Source organism: Corylus avellana, chromosome 4 (assembly GCF_965113065.1).
Source record: "Corylus avellana chromosome 4, dhCorAvel1.hap1.2, whole genome shotgun sequence".
Classification (NCBI taxonomy): domain Eukaryota; kingdom Viridiplantae; phylum Streptophyta; class Magnoliopsida; order Fagales; family Betulaceae; genus Corylus; species Corylus avellana.
The window spans coordinates 31,446,710-31,466,647 of record NC_142493.1 but is presented as its reverse complement, the minus strand read 5'-3'; the positions used below and the strand labels follow the sequence as shown (position 1 = coordinate 31,466,647).

Genomic DNA, 19,938 nt, shown 5'->3' with positions numbered 1-19,938 from the left:
GAGGAAGAGAGAGACGCAGGAGAGAGAAATAGAACAACCCGCTCCGACCCGCACAACCCGAATTATCCGCCCCGCAAATGCTGAAACACGGCGGATACTGTCCATTGAGACCGGGTCTCGGGTACCCATTTTCCATACCCGAGGTGTGCGGTTCGGATATGAAAACCCAAAAGCCGACCCGTGCCACCCCTAGTCGCCAATAAAAGAACCCGACGCCTTCACACACGCACACAGACACCAGTTGCTGCCCCCGGTCGCGGCCAATCCCCCAGGCGAACTCACCGGAGGTAGGAGCCACCAGCTGCTTTGTTTATTCAAGATTGACGAACGTTCCTTTCTCTTTCACTCTTTACGCCAAGCTACCTCTCTCGCTCGTGCTCCACGTTGGGGTAACCTTCCATCACAGAGATCTCAATATTTGGGCGATTAGGGTTTACTTTTTGCTTTAGCGTAAATTTAACTTCTTTCTGAATCAGATTATACGAATCCTGTTCATCGTATTGAAAGTTACATTCGTTTTCTCCAATTCGTTGAAGAAGTATATACTTATTCATGCTTGTGATATAAATTGAAATTTAACGGTGATAGTCGATAGAGGACTCTGTGTGTGTGTGTGTGTGTGTGTGTGGGGGGGGGGGGGGGGGGGGGGGGTATCCTTTAGTTCCTAGCTAGAAGGTATCTTCTGTTGATTCATGAATGTAACGCATCAATTTTTGTCTCTGTGGTATTGATGTAATATTTTTGAACTAAAAATTTAGAAAGTTTTTCCATATTCTTTCAAAATTGATGATGCACAGCTTATAAGAGTTGTTTATATTTTTGGGGTAATTATATAATAACTCCTAGAGTTTGACGTAGTTTAAGTTAAACTCCAAGGTTTCAATTGCAACAATTTACATCTTATACTTTCTAAATCATTATAATTTGTACCCTCAATGAGTCTTGTTGACTAAAGGTAACAAAAACTCACTTAAGCCGCACTTGAGACCTTTCTAAGTACTAAACAAACTCTTTACATTAACACTAAGCAGTATTGTAACGATAAAAGCCCGCAATATAATGGTGTGTGTTTGTTAGGATTTTTTGTGTGACTAAGTTATATTGTGAACCTTTTAAGTACCAAATGCCATCTGTAACTCTGATGGAGATATTTTTGGTGTTCGTATAGATCTGGAGTTGTTACAGTTTGTGCTATCTACGTATTCTGTAGAATTACTTAAAACTTTTCTTTATTCTGCAAATCGGGGTTTAACTGTTAAGATTAAGAATTATCCTTTAACAACTCTAAGTGTATCTATGGCTCTATACATGACGCTTATTCATGTGTCCTCCGTCCAATGTTGACTGTCTTGCTTTCTTTGTTGGACGTCCTAAAATGAGTGTCCACTTTCAAAATGTTAAAAGAATTTGTGTTTTCATCTTCCCATATTACCACTCACTAATTAGAGAAACCAATCAAGGGACACTTGTGGTATACTTTTACTCTTCATTTAACAACATGTTATTTTGAACCAAGACACTCAATTTGGGAATAGAAAGTAGATGAAATTCATATTTTAGATAATTAAAGAGAGACAAAAGATCTTTACTGATGTATGTTGGTTGATTTTCATGCAGTAAATATTTCTTTTGGAAGAAGCATAAAATCTCAATTTTTCATCAAATGGCATTGGTGGTCATCTGTGGGCAGCCATGCAGTGGGAAGTCCACAGCTGCCCTCTTCCTAGCTGAAGTTCTCAAAGAATCAGAATCAAAGCAAACTGTCAGGATTATTGATGAAACTTCCCTTCATCTTGATCGCAATCAGAGCTATGCCAACATGACTGCAGAGAAGAATTTAAGAGGAGTGCTTAGGTCTGAAGTTGATAGATCTGTGTCAAAAGATAATATCATAGTAGTAGATTCTTTAAATAGCATAAAGGGTTACAGGTATGAGTTGTGGTGTTTGGCTCGTGCTGCCGGAATAAGATACTGTGTGCTATATTGTGACATCGAAGAAACCAACTGTAGAAAATGGAACGAAGAACGAAGGGACAAGGGAGAAGCTGCTTACGATGATGTGATATTTGAAGATTTGGTAAGAAGGTTCGAGAAACCGGAAAGAAGAAATCGATGGGATTCCCCTTTGTTTGAGTTATGGCCACATAAGGATGGAATAGACAAATCTCGTGCTGCTATTTTAGATGCTGTTTCATATTTGACGAAGAAGGTGGACTCAAAAACGCAGGATGTAAAAATTTTACAGCCAACAATCGCAACACAAAGTGTACGGTTTTCAGAGGCAAATTCTCTATATGAGTTGGATAGAGCAACGCAGGAAGTGATGAATGCCATTGTGGAAGCACAATCTCAGGCACTTGGAGGGCCTCTAAATGGGGTTTCTCTAGGCCAGGAATTCCCAACTGTCAATATTTCAAGATCAGTTGGGCTGCCGGAGCTACGCAGGCTGCGGAGAACTTTTATTAAATTGACCGGACAGACGAGTTTAAGTGGGCGACCACCGCCATCTGATGCAGACAGTGCCAAGAGGATGTTTGTGGACTACCTTAACAGGGAACTGGGAACTGCTTGAAAGAGTACAATGTCGATGATGTTAAGGAGTTATCTATTATGGGAGATGTCTTTGGACTAAACTGATTTTTATAATGGAACAATGAAGAAAACAGAAGACAAATAACAAAAAATTTTGCACTTCCATTCTAGGTTATGTGAGACATGGGGTTTTTTCTACCAACATACAGATATTAAGGGCTTTGTATTTCATAAGATTTGTACTGTGCTGCATATGTTTTGAATTGTATCAGGGTGTTTGGTAATAGGACCACCAAGCTATCATTTGATTCATTTCTACACGATTCTACTTGGAAAAGTGCTCTCTCTCTCTCTCTACCCTGTATTATTATTATTATTTTGGGATGGATGGTCCTGATCACGTCAATCATAACCTTGCTTGGAAGTGAGTCCTTACAGAAAGTGGTTGGTTTGGTGGATTGTGATTGCAATTAAAATATCAAAGGATGGTGATTGTTTGGGTGAAATAATATTCGACTTGGAATAGAAAAGAGTCAAGACCACAAAACTCCACTCAGAATTAGAAAATACTACAATTTACTAAAGGGGTCTTTAAATGGATTACAGTTAGATAACAACTAATCTTAATTTTAAATAATCCAATCTTAATGAATTCCAACTCAACCTATCTCACCCTAATCTTATCCCTATCATGCTTTCGGATTTTCTTCCCCGGAGTTCTTGAGAATGCTTTTTTTTTTTCTTTCTTTCTTACAATGGCCTTTCAAGGCAAATCCGTAGTTAGAAAAAGGAAAGCAGCAAAAGATGCAGCCCAACTGACTGTAGCCATTTAATTAACTGGCTAGGGAGTGGTTTTAGCAACTTTATTAGCGCATTGGGATGAGTGTTATGATTTAGTAGACTAGGCTTTCATCACTGCAGCAGAGAAAGTTGAAGATGCCCTCAATGAGAGGTGGATTTCCTCCTCTCTTTTTCCCTTTTCTTTTCTTGTGCAAACATATCCAAAAAAAAAAAAAAAAAAAAAAAATTCACTTCAGACATCAAAGCCTTGTTTTCATTGGTTTATCCCATGAAAGTTCCTTTAAATATCCCTTGAAAAATTCAGTATCATGGACACAGCTCATCTTCTATTCGTGCCACCCTGGAGTCATTTGGTTCAGAAAATATACACCCTTTTTCGCTAAACTAACGGACTCCATCATTTCACAAGTACATGTTTCTAGAGTTAGACTAGCTACCTGCTACCAAACTGACCAACCCCAATAATATATATATATATATATAATTTTGTTGGGTTAAGAAATTCCGACCAAATCGTTTATAAATTCTAAACTATTATACCAAATAGACATCCTCAAAACTTGATTATCATTTTCAAATTAAATAATTTAAGATATTGACACTTATTTTAAAACGTCTTTGTCATCGCAAATTCGTAGGCCATCAGTGAGCCACTTTTTTCTCTTAAAAGAAAAGCAACCCAAAAAAAAAAAAACAAAAAAAGAAAGAAAGAAAAGGGCACCAAAGAGTGATGTGACATGCCGGATGGCAACAAGTGAAAGATTGATTTCATGGCGGTGGTCTCTGCTACAGTGCTACCCTCACTCTCCATTTGGCACCATTAACAAAAGTGGTCTCTAATGATCAATCCCATAATCAAGGGACTTTAATTACGCATCATCATGCTTCCTTTATTTAGCAAAGCAACTTTAACGGCCTAAACTTCACTTTACGACGGCCAAATCTCCACCGTCCGTCTTGCCCCTTTTCCAGTTCCAAAGGCCATGATTGGGGCATCTCACTTCCCACGTTCAGCATTGCCACGTCAGAAAACATAAAAACAAGGTGGGTTTAAGAAGTCCCCACGCCATAAATAACAATTATTCCCCACTAATTTAATTTTTTTAGTTTATTTATAATGTGTTGTGCGCGCAGAAGACGATGATGATATATACTCTAGCTGTTAGTTTTTGTCTAAATCCGCGAGCCTCCTGGATCTGATTTCTGGATCACATTTAAATAAATATTATATCAAAGTAATTGACCAAAGCAAACACGCCCCAAGAGCTAGAGAATCCGGTATATTTGGACTCATCCAAATTCCAATCATACCTTTCTCCGTCTCTGTTTTTGCATTTGTTTCTGAATCTCAGTCTTCCACCGTCAGCGACCCAGCACTGGTACGCCCCCTTCCCCAAAAACCCTAATCCCAACTTTTGGAATCAATGTCGATTGCTCACTGTGCTTAATTTTGGGTAGGGGGTGATTTGGTGTTGGTTTGATTGGATCTGTGTTCGTTTTCTTTCCTTTTTGAGATCTGGGTTTTGTTTTTGTTATAATAATGGGAAAAAGGTTTGCCCCTTTCTTTGTGTGTGTGTGTGTGTTTTATGCTTTTTGGCTTGCTGAGAATCGTGGAAAAAACGGAGAAGATAATTTGGAATCTTATGAGTAAATGTAATCCAATTCCGTTATTTTTTCTAGAGAACGGGGCTGTACAGTTGGTGACTCATTATTTGTCTTCTCTGCAGATTGATCTGGTAGATTAAGAGGACTGGTTTTCCAGAATTGGCATTGCCCTGTCGTTATCAGTTGGTATACAGCTCGTTTTAAATTCCGCATTATTTGGAATTCTAAATCTTGTGGATTGTTCCTTTTCTTTTTGGATTGTTGATCCATAATCGGGTATTGAAACTTGGAGGGCTAGCGATCTGGATTCTGTAATTTGCTTTTGTTTATGGTGAATCTATATGATAATTATGTGAGTCCGGTGGTTCAATCTAGTGGAAACAGTATACCCATTTTCTTCGGAGAGTCCGAGGGGTGGTGGTTCTAATGCATGTAGTAATTGTCCGGATTCAAGGTCAACAAACACGCACAGAAGCTTGTATGTTAGGTTCAAGGAATTGGGTATTGAGTGGGTATTCTTAACTCGATTGTTGAAGGAGGTTGCACGATTTGGACATGAGAAGCTCTTGGTTCAATAAACTATCTGTCATTTTTGGCCCTAGACCGCCACTCAGCTGGTTACTGTTGTGCCTCATTAGCTTGCTCGCACTAATTGCAGTTTTAGGGTCGTCTTCCTCAAATGCCTTTGACTCTGTAACTCCCACTCCAGTGCCTGACGTTTATTTGAATTACAGAAGGTTAAAGGAGCAAACAGCAGTTGATTATTTGGAGCTAAAGTCCCTCTCAGTTGGAGCTAGTCGGCAAAGAGAGCTTGGCCTTTGTGGCAAAGAACGAGAAAATTATGTCCCTTGTCACAATGTTTCAGCAAATTTGTTAGTAGGGTTTAAAGATGGGGAGGAGTTTGATCGGCATTGTGAAGTTTCTAGAGAACGGGAGCGGTGTTTGGTTCGCCCTCCTAAGGACTATAAGACCCCCCTAAAGTGGCCCACTGGCAGGGATGTGATATGGAGTGGAAATGTGAAGATAACCAAAGACCAATTTCTTTCGTCTGGAAGCATGACCAAAAGGTACTTCTTAATCACAGCTAACTGCTGCATTGTGTGGAATTACCTCTAACTGCATAAGTGATGGGAGCCTTTAGAGCTCATTAATTTTGCACATTAATTGGTGTACATGATTTTCATTGTTGGGTTTGTACGTGATTTCCTTGTTGGGCTTCTGAGCAATTAATGATTTGATTGTGTAAAATGATAGTATATATATTTTTACCATTTTTCCTGATAGGTTGATGTTACTGGAAGAGAATCAAATAGCTTTCCACTCTGAGGATGGGTTGATCTTTGATGGTGTTAAAGACTACTCTCGCCAAATTGCAGAGATGATAGGGTTAGGAAGTGATTCTGAATTTCTTCAAGCTGGAGTAAGTTTTGTTTACATCTCATAGATATAATTTCTAGTTGTTACTCTTTGGCCACTATTGGGTTTTAAAAGGCTGGAATTTGTTGAATGCAATTCTATATTTCCCTCTTAATGTTTGGTAACTTTATATCTTAGGCAACAATACCATATAGTTTGCAATTTCTTTTGGTTACTCTCTTTTTTCTTTCTGATGAAAATCAGTAGAATTATTAGTTGCATTACATATTTTAATTTATTTATGCCTATTACAGGTGCATACTGTACTAGATATTGGTTGTGGATTTGGTAGCTTCGGAGCTCATTTAGTCTCATTGAAGTTAATGGCTGTTTGTATTGCGGCTTATGAGGCAACTGGCAGCCAAGTCCAGTTGGCCCTTGAGAGAGGTCTTCCGGCAATGATCGGGAACTTCATTTCGAGACAGCTTCCATATCCATCATTGTCATTTGACATGGTTCATTGTGCGCAGTGTGGTATTGTTTGGGACAAAAAAGGTACTTTTAGACTTAGATTAGATCATTTCATCCCACTTATTCGTGATGTGCTTCCTTTTGGCTCTCGCAATACTTGTTGCTGCTTGGATTTTTGTTCGTTGATTAACACCTTCTTGCTTTTTGTTTTCTCTAACATTATTCTCCATTTTTTAACACACTAATAGATATACATGGTTCTTACCTAGAGTATAAAGAATGTAGCACCATCAGTTATGAGTTAAGTTTCCAGTCCAGCTGACTTTGTCCTCTCCTTTAATGCCCCTTTTTGGAAAATATATTTTGACAATGTAGAAAGCAGAGGTGTAAATGTTGCTCCCTTTTTGGATGGCAGTCACTGCTATATAAGGCCAAAGTGATAATAATTCACTCCAAGCATGGAAGGGTCAACTTTTTAAATTTTTTTTCCCTTTTTTCAACAGACTAATCGACTCATTTAGAGAGGCACTTGCCTGCCATTGAATTTAGTGTGCATGAGCTCAACTGGAAATAGAGATGCTGTGCATTTTGTGTTCCATATAAGAGGCTAGGATATATGACAAGTATTCTATTAGAAGTAAGTGTCTCAAACAAATTGTGTATAACAAGTAGGAGATGCATATATGACAATTATGAATTCAAAGCCTTAGTATTGAGCCCTTCTACATTACAACAACTATGAATTTAGAGCCTCAGCAGAATTGAGCTTCTATGTTATAACAAGTATGAACTTTCCTATCATGTTAGTATTGGTTGATTGAAAGAATTTCTGGTAAAATTGTGCAAATGAAGATAATATATTAGAAGAAGTTGTATAAGAAAAAATAAATAGAAATGCAGTAAAGTGGAACAAGTGACTGACAATGGTGAATTGGTAATACTTTGGTAACATTTTTTTTTTGAGTTATAAGCAAGTGTGAGCTGGTAACTCATTTTGCTTTATCAAGAATTAGTAAGATGGAAGCTGGATAAGTTCGAGTATATAATAAACCAAGAAAAAAATTTGGTGAAGCTGGTGAAGTTTCAAAACCAGTATATTGGTGAGAACAAGGGATGATTTTCCATGTTCCTAGTAACTAGTGGAATCAGTATAATAAATCCCTTTGATTTACAGAGCTCTGTGCAATTGGGCTTTTGGTTTGTCAAAAGGCTGTGATAGAGACTTATTGAGCCTTTTTTTTTTTTCTTGTGAATTCTTGTTTGGTTGTTAGAATAATGTCAGTAAGGGTGAAAATTGTTTGGCATAACGGGATAGAGTTTGAATTTTCAACAGGTACACCCTGACCTTTCTGTTAAAACCATTTGAATCTAGAATCAGCTCCTTTTTGGCTCGGTGACTAGCAGGTTTTTGTGATCTTATATTTTATATTGTTTAAAATTGTCAGTGGTCTTGGGATCAAGTGGTATCTCCTCTGCCGTTAAACAAGGGTTCAAAATTTTGTAAGCTCTTATTATGGATACAGAGCTGTTTAGTTCATGTATAGGTATTTGAGACCAAAATAATGGCTTCTAGAAGCTATGGATGGTTATACTTTGTCTCCTGTGGAGTGATTTGGTTACCCCTAAATGCAGTGGTTGAATATTGAAGCAAGATGTATTTGAAAATGACATGCTAAGTAATAAAAGGTTTGAACCCATGGATGCTATTCTGAAGTTTTTAATGATTGATATATTCCCTTTTTTTTTATGAATCTGGTCGGCTATGGGGTTGAGTATCGTTTACTTCTGTAAAATAGCATGTTTTTGCTGCCTAATAATGACTTTATTAAACAGATGGGATGTTCCTTATAGAAGTTGACCGGTTACTCAAGCCTGGAGGTTACTTTGTGTTAACCTCACCCACAAGCAAGCTACAAGGGAGTTCAGTGAGTATGAAGAAGAGAAACATGTTAACACCATTGGAAGGATTGACCCAGGAAATCTGTTGGAGTCTTCTAGCTCAGCAAGATGAAACTTTTGTCTGGCAGAAAACTGTGGATACTGATTGCTATGCATCTCGGTAAGGATATAAAAATGGTGCACATTTTTCCATGAATAATGCTTTGTTTTGTTTTATTTTTTGGGAGCAGGTTTTGTACTTAGTTAAGAAGTGTTTTAGCTTTGGTATTTCCTTGCTCCATTGAATTAGTTGTATTTGTGGAGCTGCCATATTTTTCTCTTTAACTTGTGGCATTAATGCTTTCATTTATTCTTCTTTGCAGCAAGCAGGGTACTATACCTCTGTGTAAAGAAGGGCATGATGCTCAATCATATTATCAGCCCCTTGTATCGTGTGTAAGTGGGACCTCTAGCAAACGCTGGAATCCAATCCAGAACAGATCCTCTGGTTCCCAGTTGAGCTCAGCTGAGCTTGAAGTTCATGGAAAGTCTTGTTTTATTATGGCTTAATAATCCTTCTTATTACTACTTTTTGTTGTTCTAGTTGTCTAACCATGGGATTATTTATCTTTAGCCTCAATGTTCATTGCATCTGCTGTTACCTTTTTATTCAATTCCTAATGCATGTCATAATGCTGTGCCAGTTTGTTGATCTGCTTGTATCTTTGCAGGGGTTCTGCCTGAAGATTTCTTTGACGACTTGCAGTTTTGGCGATCTGCTCTGAAAAACTATTGGTCTTTGCTTACACCCTTAATTTTCTCTGACCACCCAAAGAGGCCTGGTGATGAGGACCCATTACCACCATATAACATGATACGGAATGTGATGGACATGAGTGCTCATTATGGGTCTTTAAATGCTGCATTTTTGGAGGAGAAAAAATCAGTATGGGTAATGAATGTTGTGCCTGTCAGAGCTCCTAATACACTTCCTCTTATACTTGATCAAGGCTTCGCTGGTGCTCTGCATGATTGGTAAGTTGTTAATTTCAGTTCCTTTGGATATTTTTCTGAAGTGATAATAGAAGCTTTCTTTGGGTTGTATTGATCCGGTTGGGGTCACCCTATGACAAATATGATGCAAAGTCAAGAAAAAAGTAAATTCTGTATTTTCAATATTTTTTATTGTATATATATGCCTGCATGTGTGTGTGTGTATAACAAAGACAAATCAATACTTGCAAAAAGATTATATATATTTGGATTGTGATTATTAGATTTTTAGAATATCATGCTTATGTTGTGTGAAGTATAGTTGATGTTGATCACATTCTTATCTCTGCCTTCTCTCCCTTTTTCTAATAAGAAATAAGAGTATTAATTCTCACTTAAACTAGTTAGATATAAGTCATTGTTAGATTGGATTTGTGATATACCCCGGTGCCTGTCTGACATATATGTCACAAGAAGTCAAATTAGCTTATAATTAAAAAGAAAAAAAGAATTAAAGAACTAAAAATAAAAAGCCAGGGAAAATAAAACAACTCCCCTGTCAAATTATTTGTTCGTAATCTTCGAGTTTTACTTCATAAGATTAATATACATGATTTCTGGCTTAGCTGTCCCAATTTTATTTCACTTTCAAAGACTGAACTTATAAGTTTTAGACATGTTATACATGTACCTAACTTATATGGTTTGGAACGTTATGTTCATAAACTTTGGTTCTGAAAAAAAAACTTGTTTTCATTTCTGGGCTCCATAACTCATCTTTCTTTCCTTCGTTTTCTATAAAATTTGTCAATAGCACTATGTTTGTAAATAAATTTATTGCATCATAAGTAGTTTTTTGGCTATTAGATTTATGGTTGTGATCATCTATTGGTGCACAGGTGTGAACCTTTCCCAACATACCCCAGGACATATGATATGCTTCATGCAAATGGGCTCCTTTCACATCTCGCTTCAGAGAGATGCAGCGCAATGGACTTATTCTTGGAGATGGACCGAATACTGCGCCCTGAGGTATTTATATTGTACCACAGTAATTCTTTATTGCTTATGCCGGAAACCATTGTGTAATGTGGATTGATTATTTTTAAATTCATTAGAAGATTGCCTGCAAAACCTTTCCTTGTCTTATACCTCATATAAACAAGGCACACATTTGGAAGGAGACATTAGTTATGCCCCCTTTCCACCCTCTTTCTTTTTCCTGATCTGGCGTTTTCTATGCTGGAAAATTTCATGTAATATGAATTGTTTACCCTTTTAATGAAAATTGGAATATTGCTCATGGCACCTTTCCTTGTCTTGTAATCCTTTGATACAAGATACATAAGTAGGAGGCGAGTTGAGTTATGCTCCTTTTCCTCCCTTTTCTTTTTCTTTTCTTTTTTTTTTTTTTTTTTTTTTTTTTTTTTTTTTTTGGGATGAGTGAGAAATTTCATTAAACCAACAAAGAGTACAACCGCACTTCCAGCAAATTTTCCTCCCTTTTCTCTTGTTCCTGATCTTGCTTTCTCTAAGCAACTACTGGGGAAACCTGCCTTTTTGCTGTAAGTTGATCTTGTTGAATGCCAATTCCTTTCCTTTTTTTGGTTTTCAGTGATGCTAGTCCACTTACATTTGATGTGTCTTCACAATAAGTTGTGGCAGTGATGTTTCTGATTCAATAATGCTAGTAGCTTGGATATCGACTACTATATTATGATGAGGTTGATAACCTGATGTGAATTTCTGATTGATTGCTAGGGATGGGCTGTTCTTTCTGATAAAGTGGGAGCTATAGAGATTGCACGCCAACTTGCTACACAAATACGATGGGAAGCAAGGGTGATTGACCTTCAGAATGGCAGTGACCAGCGGCTGCTTGTTTGCCAGAAACCATTCATTAAGAAATGATAGATTGAGAATCTGGAGGTCTCACCTTTTCGAAAGTGTACATTTTTTTGGCTCTGGTAATTCCTCTAAATTGGTCGGGAAATTGGGAAATATGACGGCAATAATGACCTGATGTTCGTGTTCTTAGTCATACATACACGAACTTGAAAAAAAGTAAAAGAGCCTTAAGTCAGTTAGTTCTTGGTGTAGTTGTGATCCCTTGGAAAGTGGTGTTTAAACCCACCCTAGTCATTTTTGTTGCTTCCCTTTCAAAAGCAACCATTTGCACTCTATATATAACACTCAGGAAGCCACTAAACAACTGTTAATGGGGTGTTTAGTGTTTATAACACGTTTATTAGTGGAATTTCTTAATACTGCTTAGGTGTTCATAGCTTAACAATAATCTTATGTTATTATTGCGCAGGGTTTCGATCATTTGATAGCATATATCCATATAATATGTGATCAGAGCCTGATGGATTTGACGCTGTCCACCATTGAACCAGAGGGGCATGTGGAGGCTGTAGATTAAAGACGTTAAACAAGTTTGCCACACGAAGTAGCTGCAATTCAGATTTTTTTTTTTTTTTGGTCAAGGCGCTTGTAGCAATTCTTTCATCCATTTTTTTTATTATTAAAAAAAAAAAAAAAAAAAAAATCTTTATTGATTGATTTTGGACTCCTAACTATCTTGGAATTAAAGAATGGCTGTTGTTGAGGAAAGAATGTGAAATGGCAAGGAAATGTAAGAGTTAAAATTTGTATTTGTAGACATTTTCTCTTCTCCCTTGGGCATATATTAATTATATTATTATGGTATCTTATTGATCAACTTTAAGTATCCTTCTGTTGCGCAGATTTAGACCCAAAAGCTGTCGAAAGGACTCTTAATTTATGTTCTATTAATATTTCTTCTTCTTTTTTTATCAGACCTTTTTGAAAGAAAATCCCAAGTTTCTCGGTAGTGATCACCGTCCACGACCATGGATCTTTCCAAACTTATTTGTGGATCTCCATGGTAATTAAGGGAAGAATTTTTCCTTTTTAAGTTCAAGGACATGATTGCATTTTCACACACGCAATAAGAGTATAATGGACATTTTATCTCGTGTCTATCATAGGTGACCTGTTGTTGATATTGCTTTTTTTTTATTTTTTTTTATTTTATTTTATTCAAAGAGGGAAGCAGATGATTACAAAGAGGGTCCTTTCCATTCCTAAATCTTGAAAAGGAAAACATGGAGAGTGAGTGAGAATGCTTCCAAACAGTAGGTTCAAAGCAGCTCATTTGGTGATATGGTGTGCGTAAAAATAGGCACATCTTGAGATCTTAAAAGCAGTCCAATCCGAGGAGGAGAGGAGTTGAAGGTTGATGCCAGTGAAGAGTGAAGATAGAGGCTCATTTGGTGCAGAGGTGGGGAAGTTGATGGCTAGGATTGTAGTCAAAGAGTCCCCTTCAATGATAAGAGGGAGGATCGTAGTCAAAGAGTCCCCTTCAATGATAAGAGGGGAGCTACCCTACCAAGAGGCAAGCTGCACGGCTAGAAGGGCGGTATTGGCTTCACCTTGGTTGGCCTCCATGTGACGGAAAATGATCCTCTCCATTTTAAATTCAATTCCCTCCATTTGAAATGAAGGGAATCTTTTACCATAACCTATGTGACTTAGTATACTTAAATACATAGATTAAACACAAAAATAACTTAGTACTATTTATCATAACTGTCCACTTTTGTCTATTATTATTATTATTATTATTATAAACTTAAAATCTTCTTCAGATTTATGGTTATAATTGTTATTAAATTTCTTTTAGAAGAATAGATCTGCGAAGTGTTTGTTCTGGATATTACAATTACACCTTAAGCCTCCATGATTCCCCTGTTTCTATTTTGTTGTTTCTTTTGTTTTCTATACGTTGTTTGCAGGTGGTTGTTTTTTCTTGTTTCTGTAAGTCTGTTGGTCTCTATTTGCCGGCCCCCTCAACAAAAAACAAGAAAAAAACAGAGTACGCAAGTGAACGCTTATAAGCCACTAAAATGGAACAGAATACAAGTCTACATAAGCAGCCTGTGACATTGTTTACAGCAGAAAGGTGAAGAGAAGATGAAATTGATAGTTCCTTTATGAATTTATGATCATGGGTTGACAGCAAAGTTGTCGTTGGGGGGTTGGAGACATGGCTCATGGCAGACATCCAACGTATGTCCTCTACTGCTAGATGTTCATGGCTCATGCATATAAAGAAAAGAAACCCAACTGGTTATGGCAGGCTAGGGACAAGAGAAAGTACAGCTGGAGCCTGGAACCAAGGCTTTGTTTGGATTGTCCACTTTAATATCAACAAGTTTTGACAGGCTGTTAGAGAATGTGGAGCCACTGCAAATGTGCCGCAGATTAACCGATTAAAGAAAGAAAAAAGACTCACAATTCCAACCATGATAAATATATATCTCTTTTCAAGGCTTTCCATATCTTTCACACAATCTGCTAATCAACCAATCAACGCTGCCCCATTATTTCAACTTCATAACAAAGAGTCAATCAAGACGACGACATAAAAGCAAGAAAAAAAAAAAAAAAAAAAGAGATTTTTTAAGAAAAAAACAAATGATTGTTGGAGATGCAGGGGATCGAACCCTGTACCTCTCGCATGCAAAGCGAGCGCTCTACCATTTGAGCTACATCCCCACTTGGTGCTGAATTGTTTGCGTTTGTTCTTAAATCCATTCTGTTCACCTTGCTTTTCTTCCTTACACCTCCTCCTGTAGCACTAGAACTTTGGGGTTTTAGTTAAGAGTGTTCTCAACCAAAGAGAAATGCAAGAAGGAAATCAAACCCAACTTCCTTTCTAGTTTCTATGCCATGATTACCAACATGTATCTATAGATCGACTTAGCTTTCGTTTAAACTTGCAAAAGGAGTGTTAGCATGCTGCTGATCCTTTGACTGTAGGCACTTTGATATCTTGGTCAATATTTTTTTGAGCTATGAAAGAGAAATAAAGAGAGCAAGGGTGAGAGAACTCATTCCTTGAGATGAAGCCTTTTTAGGTGTAGTGGTGTAGATAATGAATGTATACATGAGGGATGAGGAGATGAGACCTTATAAATCCTTTTGGACTCCTCTCAAGCCCTAAGAAGGGCCCTTTCTTGGGCTTTATTAAAAGTTGGGCTTTAATTATGCTATCAAGCCTCTCTTAAACCTTAATAGTAGACCTTGTATCAATTGGGGCTTAGGCCTTCTTAATTATATTTATGTTTAAGTAGGTTCCTACATTAACGCTCTATGAGTCTCCAAAGTTGTCATTGCAAGAGATTATTGTCCTTATTGCCCAAATTACACTTTCAACAAGAACCAAGAAAAATAAATTTTCTAGCTCTAAATAATTAATTTTACAGACAATCGAATAAACTTAAAAATAAAAAAAGAAGGCTTTTTGTGTAATTACAAAATCCCGAAAAAACCCCTCCGACAGAAGGGATTGAACCAATCCGAATCCAACCCCCCTAACAAAAAGTTGTAGGCTCCTCAAAACACCACCAACAAATCTCACGAATCGCGCGCTCCCGCTTTCAAATCCCCAAGCCCTGCCCTTCTCCCAACCAACGGTCCAGATCTGGTCTTCGTCCCACAAACTTGCTCGATCTTTAACCCCTCCTTCACCTACCCTATATAAACCCCCTTCCCCTCTCATTTCTGCTTCTCATTTTGTAATTTTTTTCTCTCTCCCTCTCATTTCGTTTGTTTGTGCGTGACTTTCGTTGATCTCTCTCTGAGAAAATGTCGACGGAGAAGGAGAGGGAGACCCAGGTTTACATGGCCAAGCTCGCCGAACAGGCCGAGCGTTATGAAGGTTCTCTTCTTTATCTTCCTATTTCTTCCATTTATTTTATTTGCATGTTTGGGAATGTTGGTCTGGATTTGTTTGTTTAAGGCCTCAGAATTGAGATTCGTTTTTCGCTTGGTAATTAAATTATTTTTGTATTTCTGTAATCTGATTATTATTATTTTTTGTCTATGTAAATATGAGGATGTTTGACTGTTTGGAGATATAGTGGTGATGGGTTTTTGATTTAGATTATTTTTCTGTCGTTGTTCATGAAAGCGATTTATGGGATCGGTTTGTCGATTTATCGTGTCTTGTTGATTTGAGACCCGATGCAATCCGTGGTAATGTTGTTGGACTAGATTGATCGATTGGATATCTAACAGAAACGTAGGATATTAGTAAAGATTTGTTGTGCTTTCCGCATGTTAAATACTGGTACTAGATGGCATTGTCGCTGTCTCCTTCCAGTTTGGTACACCATTCTACTCTATCTGTTTGGTGTATCAAAAGAAAACAAAAAGATTCGGTTCGTCGCTTACCCTTTTCTCAGTGCCCTCCATTTATTCATTTGAAAAAGGAGGAAGAAAAAAAAAAGAAGCAAAAAGAACAATGATGCTCTAGAACGGAAACTACTTTTGGGAATTTTACTTCCTTTTATTATTATTTGAATGCAAGCCATTTTATATATATATATATATATATATATATATATATACACCGCTATAATGGCACAAGTGTAAAGATCTGGATTAATTAATTTCTGTACACGTAATGAACCTTATTTCAATGTTTTCTTTATCCATTATTGAGCCATACGCCAATAGTTGGAATTGAAATTTTCTTGCCTTTTGTTTTGGATCATTATACCCATCTGATTCTTTGTCAAAATTTTGGGTACTGCCAGATTTATTACTATGCATATCACTGTAATTGTTAGATCATGTACAAAAAGCTCTTTATGAATTCAATAAAATAATAATAATAAAAAAAGGACAGTTATATGATGTACTTTTGAAACTATTTTCCAGTTGTATTACTGAAGTGATTTCCCTCTGAAATCTCATATTTGATTGATGATGCAGAAATGGTTGAGTGTATGAAAAATGTTGCAAGACTTGATCTTGAGCTGACTGTGGAGGAGAGGAATCTCCTCTCTGTGGGATACAAAAATGTCATTGGTGCTCGGCGAGCTTCTTGGCGCATTATGTCATCCATTGAGCAGAAGGAGGAGTCTAAGGGGAATGAGCAGAATGTTAAACTTATTAAGGGTTACCGCCAGAAGGTTGAGGAGGAACTCTCCAAGATTTGCTATGACATTCTTAGTATCATTGACAAGCACCTGATCCCCTCTTCCACTTCAGGAGAAGCCACGGTTTTTTACTACAAAATGTGAGTCATATTACTTTTAGGGTATATTCCATCACTTTTCCACTTACTAGATCAAAGCAACTCATGTAGCAGTCCATGTGATTGATTACTTTTAGCCTTATCAGTCTTACTTTATGGAATATAGTATATATTTATCTGATATTTTATATTCAATATATTCCAAAGGATAACAAACAAGAGAATAATTGTGTCTGAATATGATAATAAGTTACCTTTTCTGCCTCCCATGCTAGTGGTTCACATGTAATGGGGTAGACTCTTACTGATTCATCCCCTGTCCCTTGCCACCGATGGAGCATTAGTAAGGATCCCGGGGTCAACCCAAAAGAGGTCAAAGATGTGGCTGAGTCATGGAATTAAATTATTTTAAATTCCACTATTTATTTTTGAATGTTAATTCATCGATTGTACTTTTTTGGAGCCATTGAAGGGCTATATGCATGTTAATTTATTAAACTTTTGTTGTTGATGTGTCATGAATGGATGCAGGAAAGGAGACTATTATCGGTATCTTGCTGAGTTCAAGACTGACCAGGAAAGGAAAGAGGCAGCTGAGGAGTCATTGAAGGGATACGAGGCATGTTCATTTGACATATCTTACATTTCCACCAATGGGTGGATCAATGCATGTTCGTGTATCATTCTTTACTTTTGATGTTACTTGATCTGCTTTCCTGCCATCTCTTTGTTAGGCTGCTTCAGCCACTGCAAACACAGATCTTCCATCAACCCACCCAATTCGTCTTGGCCTTGCACTCAATTTCTCTGTCTTCTATTATGAGATAATGAATTCTCCTGAGAGGTATTAAGCTACTTCCTCCATTATCTGTTTAGGGATTTTGAAACATTTACAAACTACTAATTCTTGGTTTAACATGTTACTGAAACTTGCAGGGCCTGCCATTTGGCTAAACAAGCTTTTGATGAGGCAATTGCGGAGCTGGACACCTTGAGTGAGGAGTCATACAAGGACAGCACCCTGATCATGCAGTTGTTGAGAGACAACCTCACTCTCTGGACCTCTGATTTGCCTGAAGATGGAGGTATTGTGGATGCAGTGGCTAGATTATCAGATGCATTAGTATAATTTTAGTATTATTCAATTGTTGGACAAGTCGTCTTGCAGATTTCGGTATAATGATATAGCAGAAAACTTTAGGTGCTTGATGCACAGACACTGTACAGGTGGTTAGAGTCTATTTGATGGCCACTATTTTCATCCTACGTTAGTAAGATGGAACAGTATGCATCCCCTTCTAAACCTCCATGTTTGTCAAAATTTTAAAGCCTATTTGGTTAAGCCTCCGCTCTCTTATATTTGTTTCTAGTTGATACGTTTATATTTTCTGAAATTGGTGACTCGAATGTAAATGTTCTCATGCAGGTGAAGACAACCTCAAAGGTGAAGAGTCCAAACCTGCTGAAGCTGAGGTAAGTGCTTGCACGAATCCTTTTGTTGCTTTAACCAAATACGGATTACCTTTGCTATTACTAAAATCTCGTTTAAACTATTTTGCAGCATTGAGGGGAGTACCTGAAAGAGGAGCCCTGCGCATAACAGTTAGATGTCAGACTACTTCATGAATTCAGCTTTTCTCATAAGGGGATTGGACTGAACAATTTGGACATATTATAATTTTATTGATCTTTGTGGATCCAACCAAAGCCAGAAGATCAATCAGTTGTCTGCCTTCTTTTTTTCTTGGATTTATTTCATTTTTTCTTTTAATTTTACTTTTGCTCGATGTTATTTCATTGCAACTTGTTATTTAAGCAATGGATCTTTTTACATTTTTCTTAAACATCTTTGGCTTTTTTGTTGTAATTTTGGATTAGACTTCGTAGGTTTGAAGCTATTGGACCGGAGCCTACAAATGATTGCCACTTAACATGTGGTTTTCTCTCTTTCTCCTTTCAGCGGGGCAATTTTGATCGACTCGATTTGCTTGTAGATTTGACTATTGATCTTTCATATGAAAGGAGAACTATATTTACCCCCTTAATTTCCCATTTTGTTGTATTGTCTCTTTTAATTTGGTTAATGTACCCTACCAATTTACTACTAGGATTGCAATGTCCCCTTTTTCCTCTCAAAATGACAAAAATACTCCCATAAAATATATATATATATATATATATATATATATATATATATAATAACAATGTCTTTTTTTTTCAGTGATAAATCAAATAATCAATAGGGTTTATTAACTAAATTGAAAGATTGAAGAGGCATTATAAATTGTGTGATAAAAAATGAGAAGGTTAGGCGCAGTTTTCCTCGCATGGAACTACCAAATTTTTAGTCAACCGCCGACATGATAGTATAAGAAGCTTCTTTCATGATCAGCCTCTGATTTGCACCCGGTCCCATAAGTCCCATAACTCCAATATTATAGTCAACATGAAATAGGTGTAACATGTTAAAACCCTATGAGAGTGACTCAGCAAAATTGCAAAGCATACGCACAAATTGGTAATTAAAATTTTTTTTTTTAAAAAAAAAAAATCATGTATCAATAATAAATCTATAATCTCCCGAAACATTGCTTACGCTAAAAAATTGCCGTTATCTTTTAGGGGTTTATAAACACAGTTTGCCTTTCTTTGCATTGATCCATTTCTTTTATTTGGACAGAAAAATATGGCCCAAAAAATTAAAAATGATGCACGTTGTATGATATATATCTCGTTTTCCATATTTAAAAGTAGAAAATTATAAAATTAGTTTTGGGTTTAAGATAAAAATACTACTAATGTTAGTTTTTGTCCAAATAATGATGAAACATTATTTAGGAGTGCATTTTCAAAAATTACTCCCAAAAAAAGTATTATTTAAGTGAATTTTTTTAAAAATTTACGATTTAAAAACATAATAAAAATTTTGTTTTCAAATCACACACAAAGGAGTTATTTTAAAAATGCACGATTTTGAAGGCTAAACTGTAATTTTAAAGGCCAAACGTCAATTTTATTAAACATTTAACTGCATTTTTAAAAATCGTATTTTCAAATCACACATTTTGAAACTGCAATTCTAAATGGATCTTAAGCTAAACGTTTGTTTCCGATGCATTAAGAGCAAAGCCTACAATGTATCATTTTGGATTAGTTGACTAAAGCAAGCAATGAGAAAGGAATTTTAAGAGTACATCCCTTTCTTTTACTTGTAGTATTTTTTTTTTATT

The 19,938-nt window shown here is 36.7% G+C and overlaps 3 protein-coding genes and 1 non-coding gene across 4 annotated transcripts; 3 read left to right on the top strand and 1 right to left on the bottom strand.

Moving 5' to 3' along the window:
• Nucleotides 1–122: 122 nt before the first annotated feature.
• DRL1 (KTI12-like, chromatin associated protein) lies at nucleotides 123–2,850 on the top strand. The gene is made up of 2 exons (XM_059590941.2): nucleotides 123–389; nucleotides 1,618–2,850. Exon 2 carries the CDS (start codon nucleotides 1,664–1,666, stop codon nucleotides 2,570–2,572), a length of 909 nt encoding a protein of 302 aa, XP_059446924.2. The 5' UTR covers nucleotides 123–389; nucleotides 1,618–1,663; the 3' UTR covers nucleotides 2,573–2,850.
• Nucleotides 2,851–4,485: 1,635 nt separating this feature from the next.
• On the top strand, nucleotides 4,486–13,200 carry LOC132178859 (putative methyltransferase PMT5). Its single transcript, XM_088516060.1, has 12 exons — nucleotides 4,486–4,712; nucleotides 5,061–6,005; nucleotides 6,223–6,358; nucleotides 6,609–6,849; nucleotides 8,599–8,824; nucleotides 9,027–9,188; nucleotides 9,376–9,678; nucleotides 10,536–10,668; nucleotides 11,398–11,603; nucleotides 11,954–12,274; nucleotides 12,460–12,547; nucleotides 12,709–13,200. The coding sequence occupies exons 2-9, from the start codon at nucleotides 5,494–5,496 to the stop codon at nucleotides 11,545–11,547; spliced, it is 1,863 nt and encodes a 620-aa protein (XP_088372186.1). The 5' UTR covers nucleotides 4,486–4,712; nucleotides 5,061–5,493; the 3' UTR covers nucleotides 11,548–11,603; nucleotides 11,954–12,274; nucleotides 12,460–12,547; nucleotides 12,709–13,200.
• Nucleotides 13,201–14,147: 947 nt separating this feature from the next.
• On the bottom strand, nucleotides 14,148–14,220 carry TRNAA-UGC (transfer RNA alanine (anticodon UGC)). The gene has a single exon. It is a non-coding gene; the product is annotated as a tRNA-Ala (tRNA).
• An 853-nt stretch (nucleotides 14,221–15,073) lies between these two features.
• Nucleotides 15,074–18,758, top strand: GRF12 (general regulatory factor 12). Its single transcript, XM_059589658.2, has 7 exons — nucleotides 15,074–15,385; nucleotides 16,444–16,750; nucleotides 17,240–17,327; nucleotides 17,443–17,552; nucleotides 17,645–17,793; nucleotides 18,135–18,181; nucleotides 18,270–18,758. Exons 1-7 carry the CDS (start codon nucleotides 15,313–15,315, stop codon nucleotides 18,273–18,275), a joined length of 780 nt encoding a protein of 259 aa, XP_059445641.2. The 5' UTR covers nucleotides 15,074–15,312; the 3' UTR covers nucleotides 18,276–18,758.
• The last annotated feature ends 1,180 nt before the right edge of the window (nucleotides 18,759–19,938 follow it).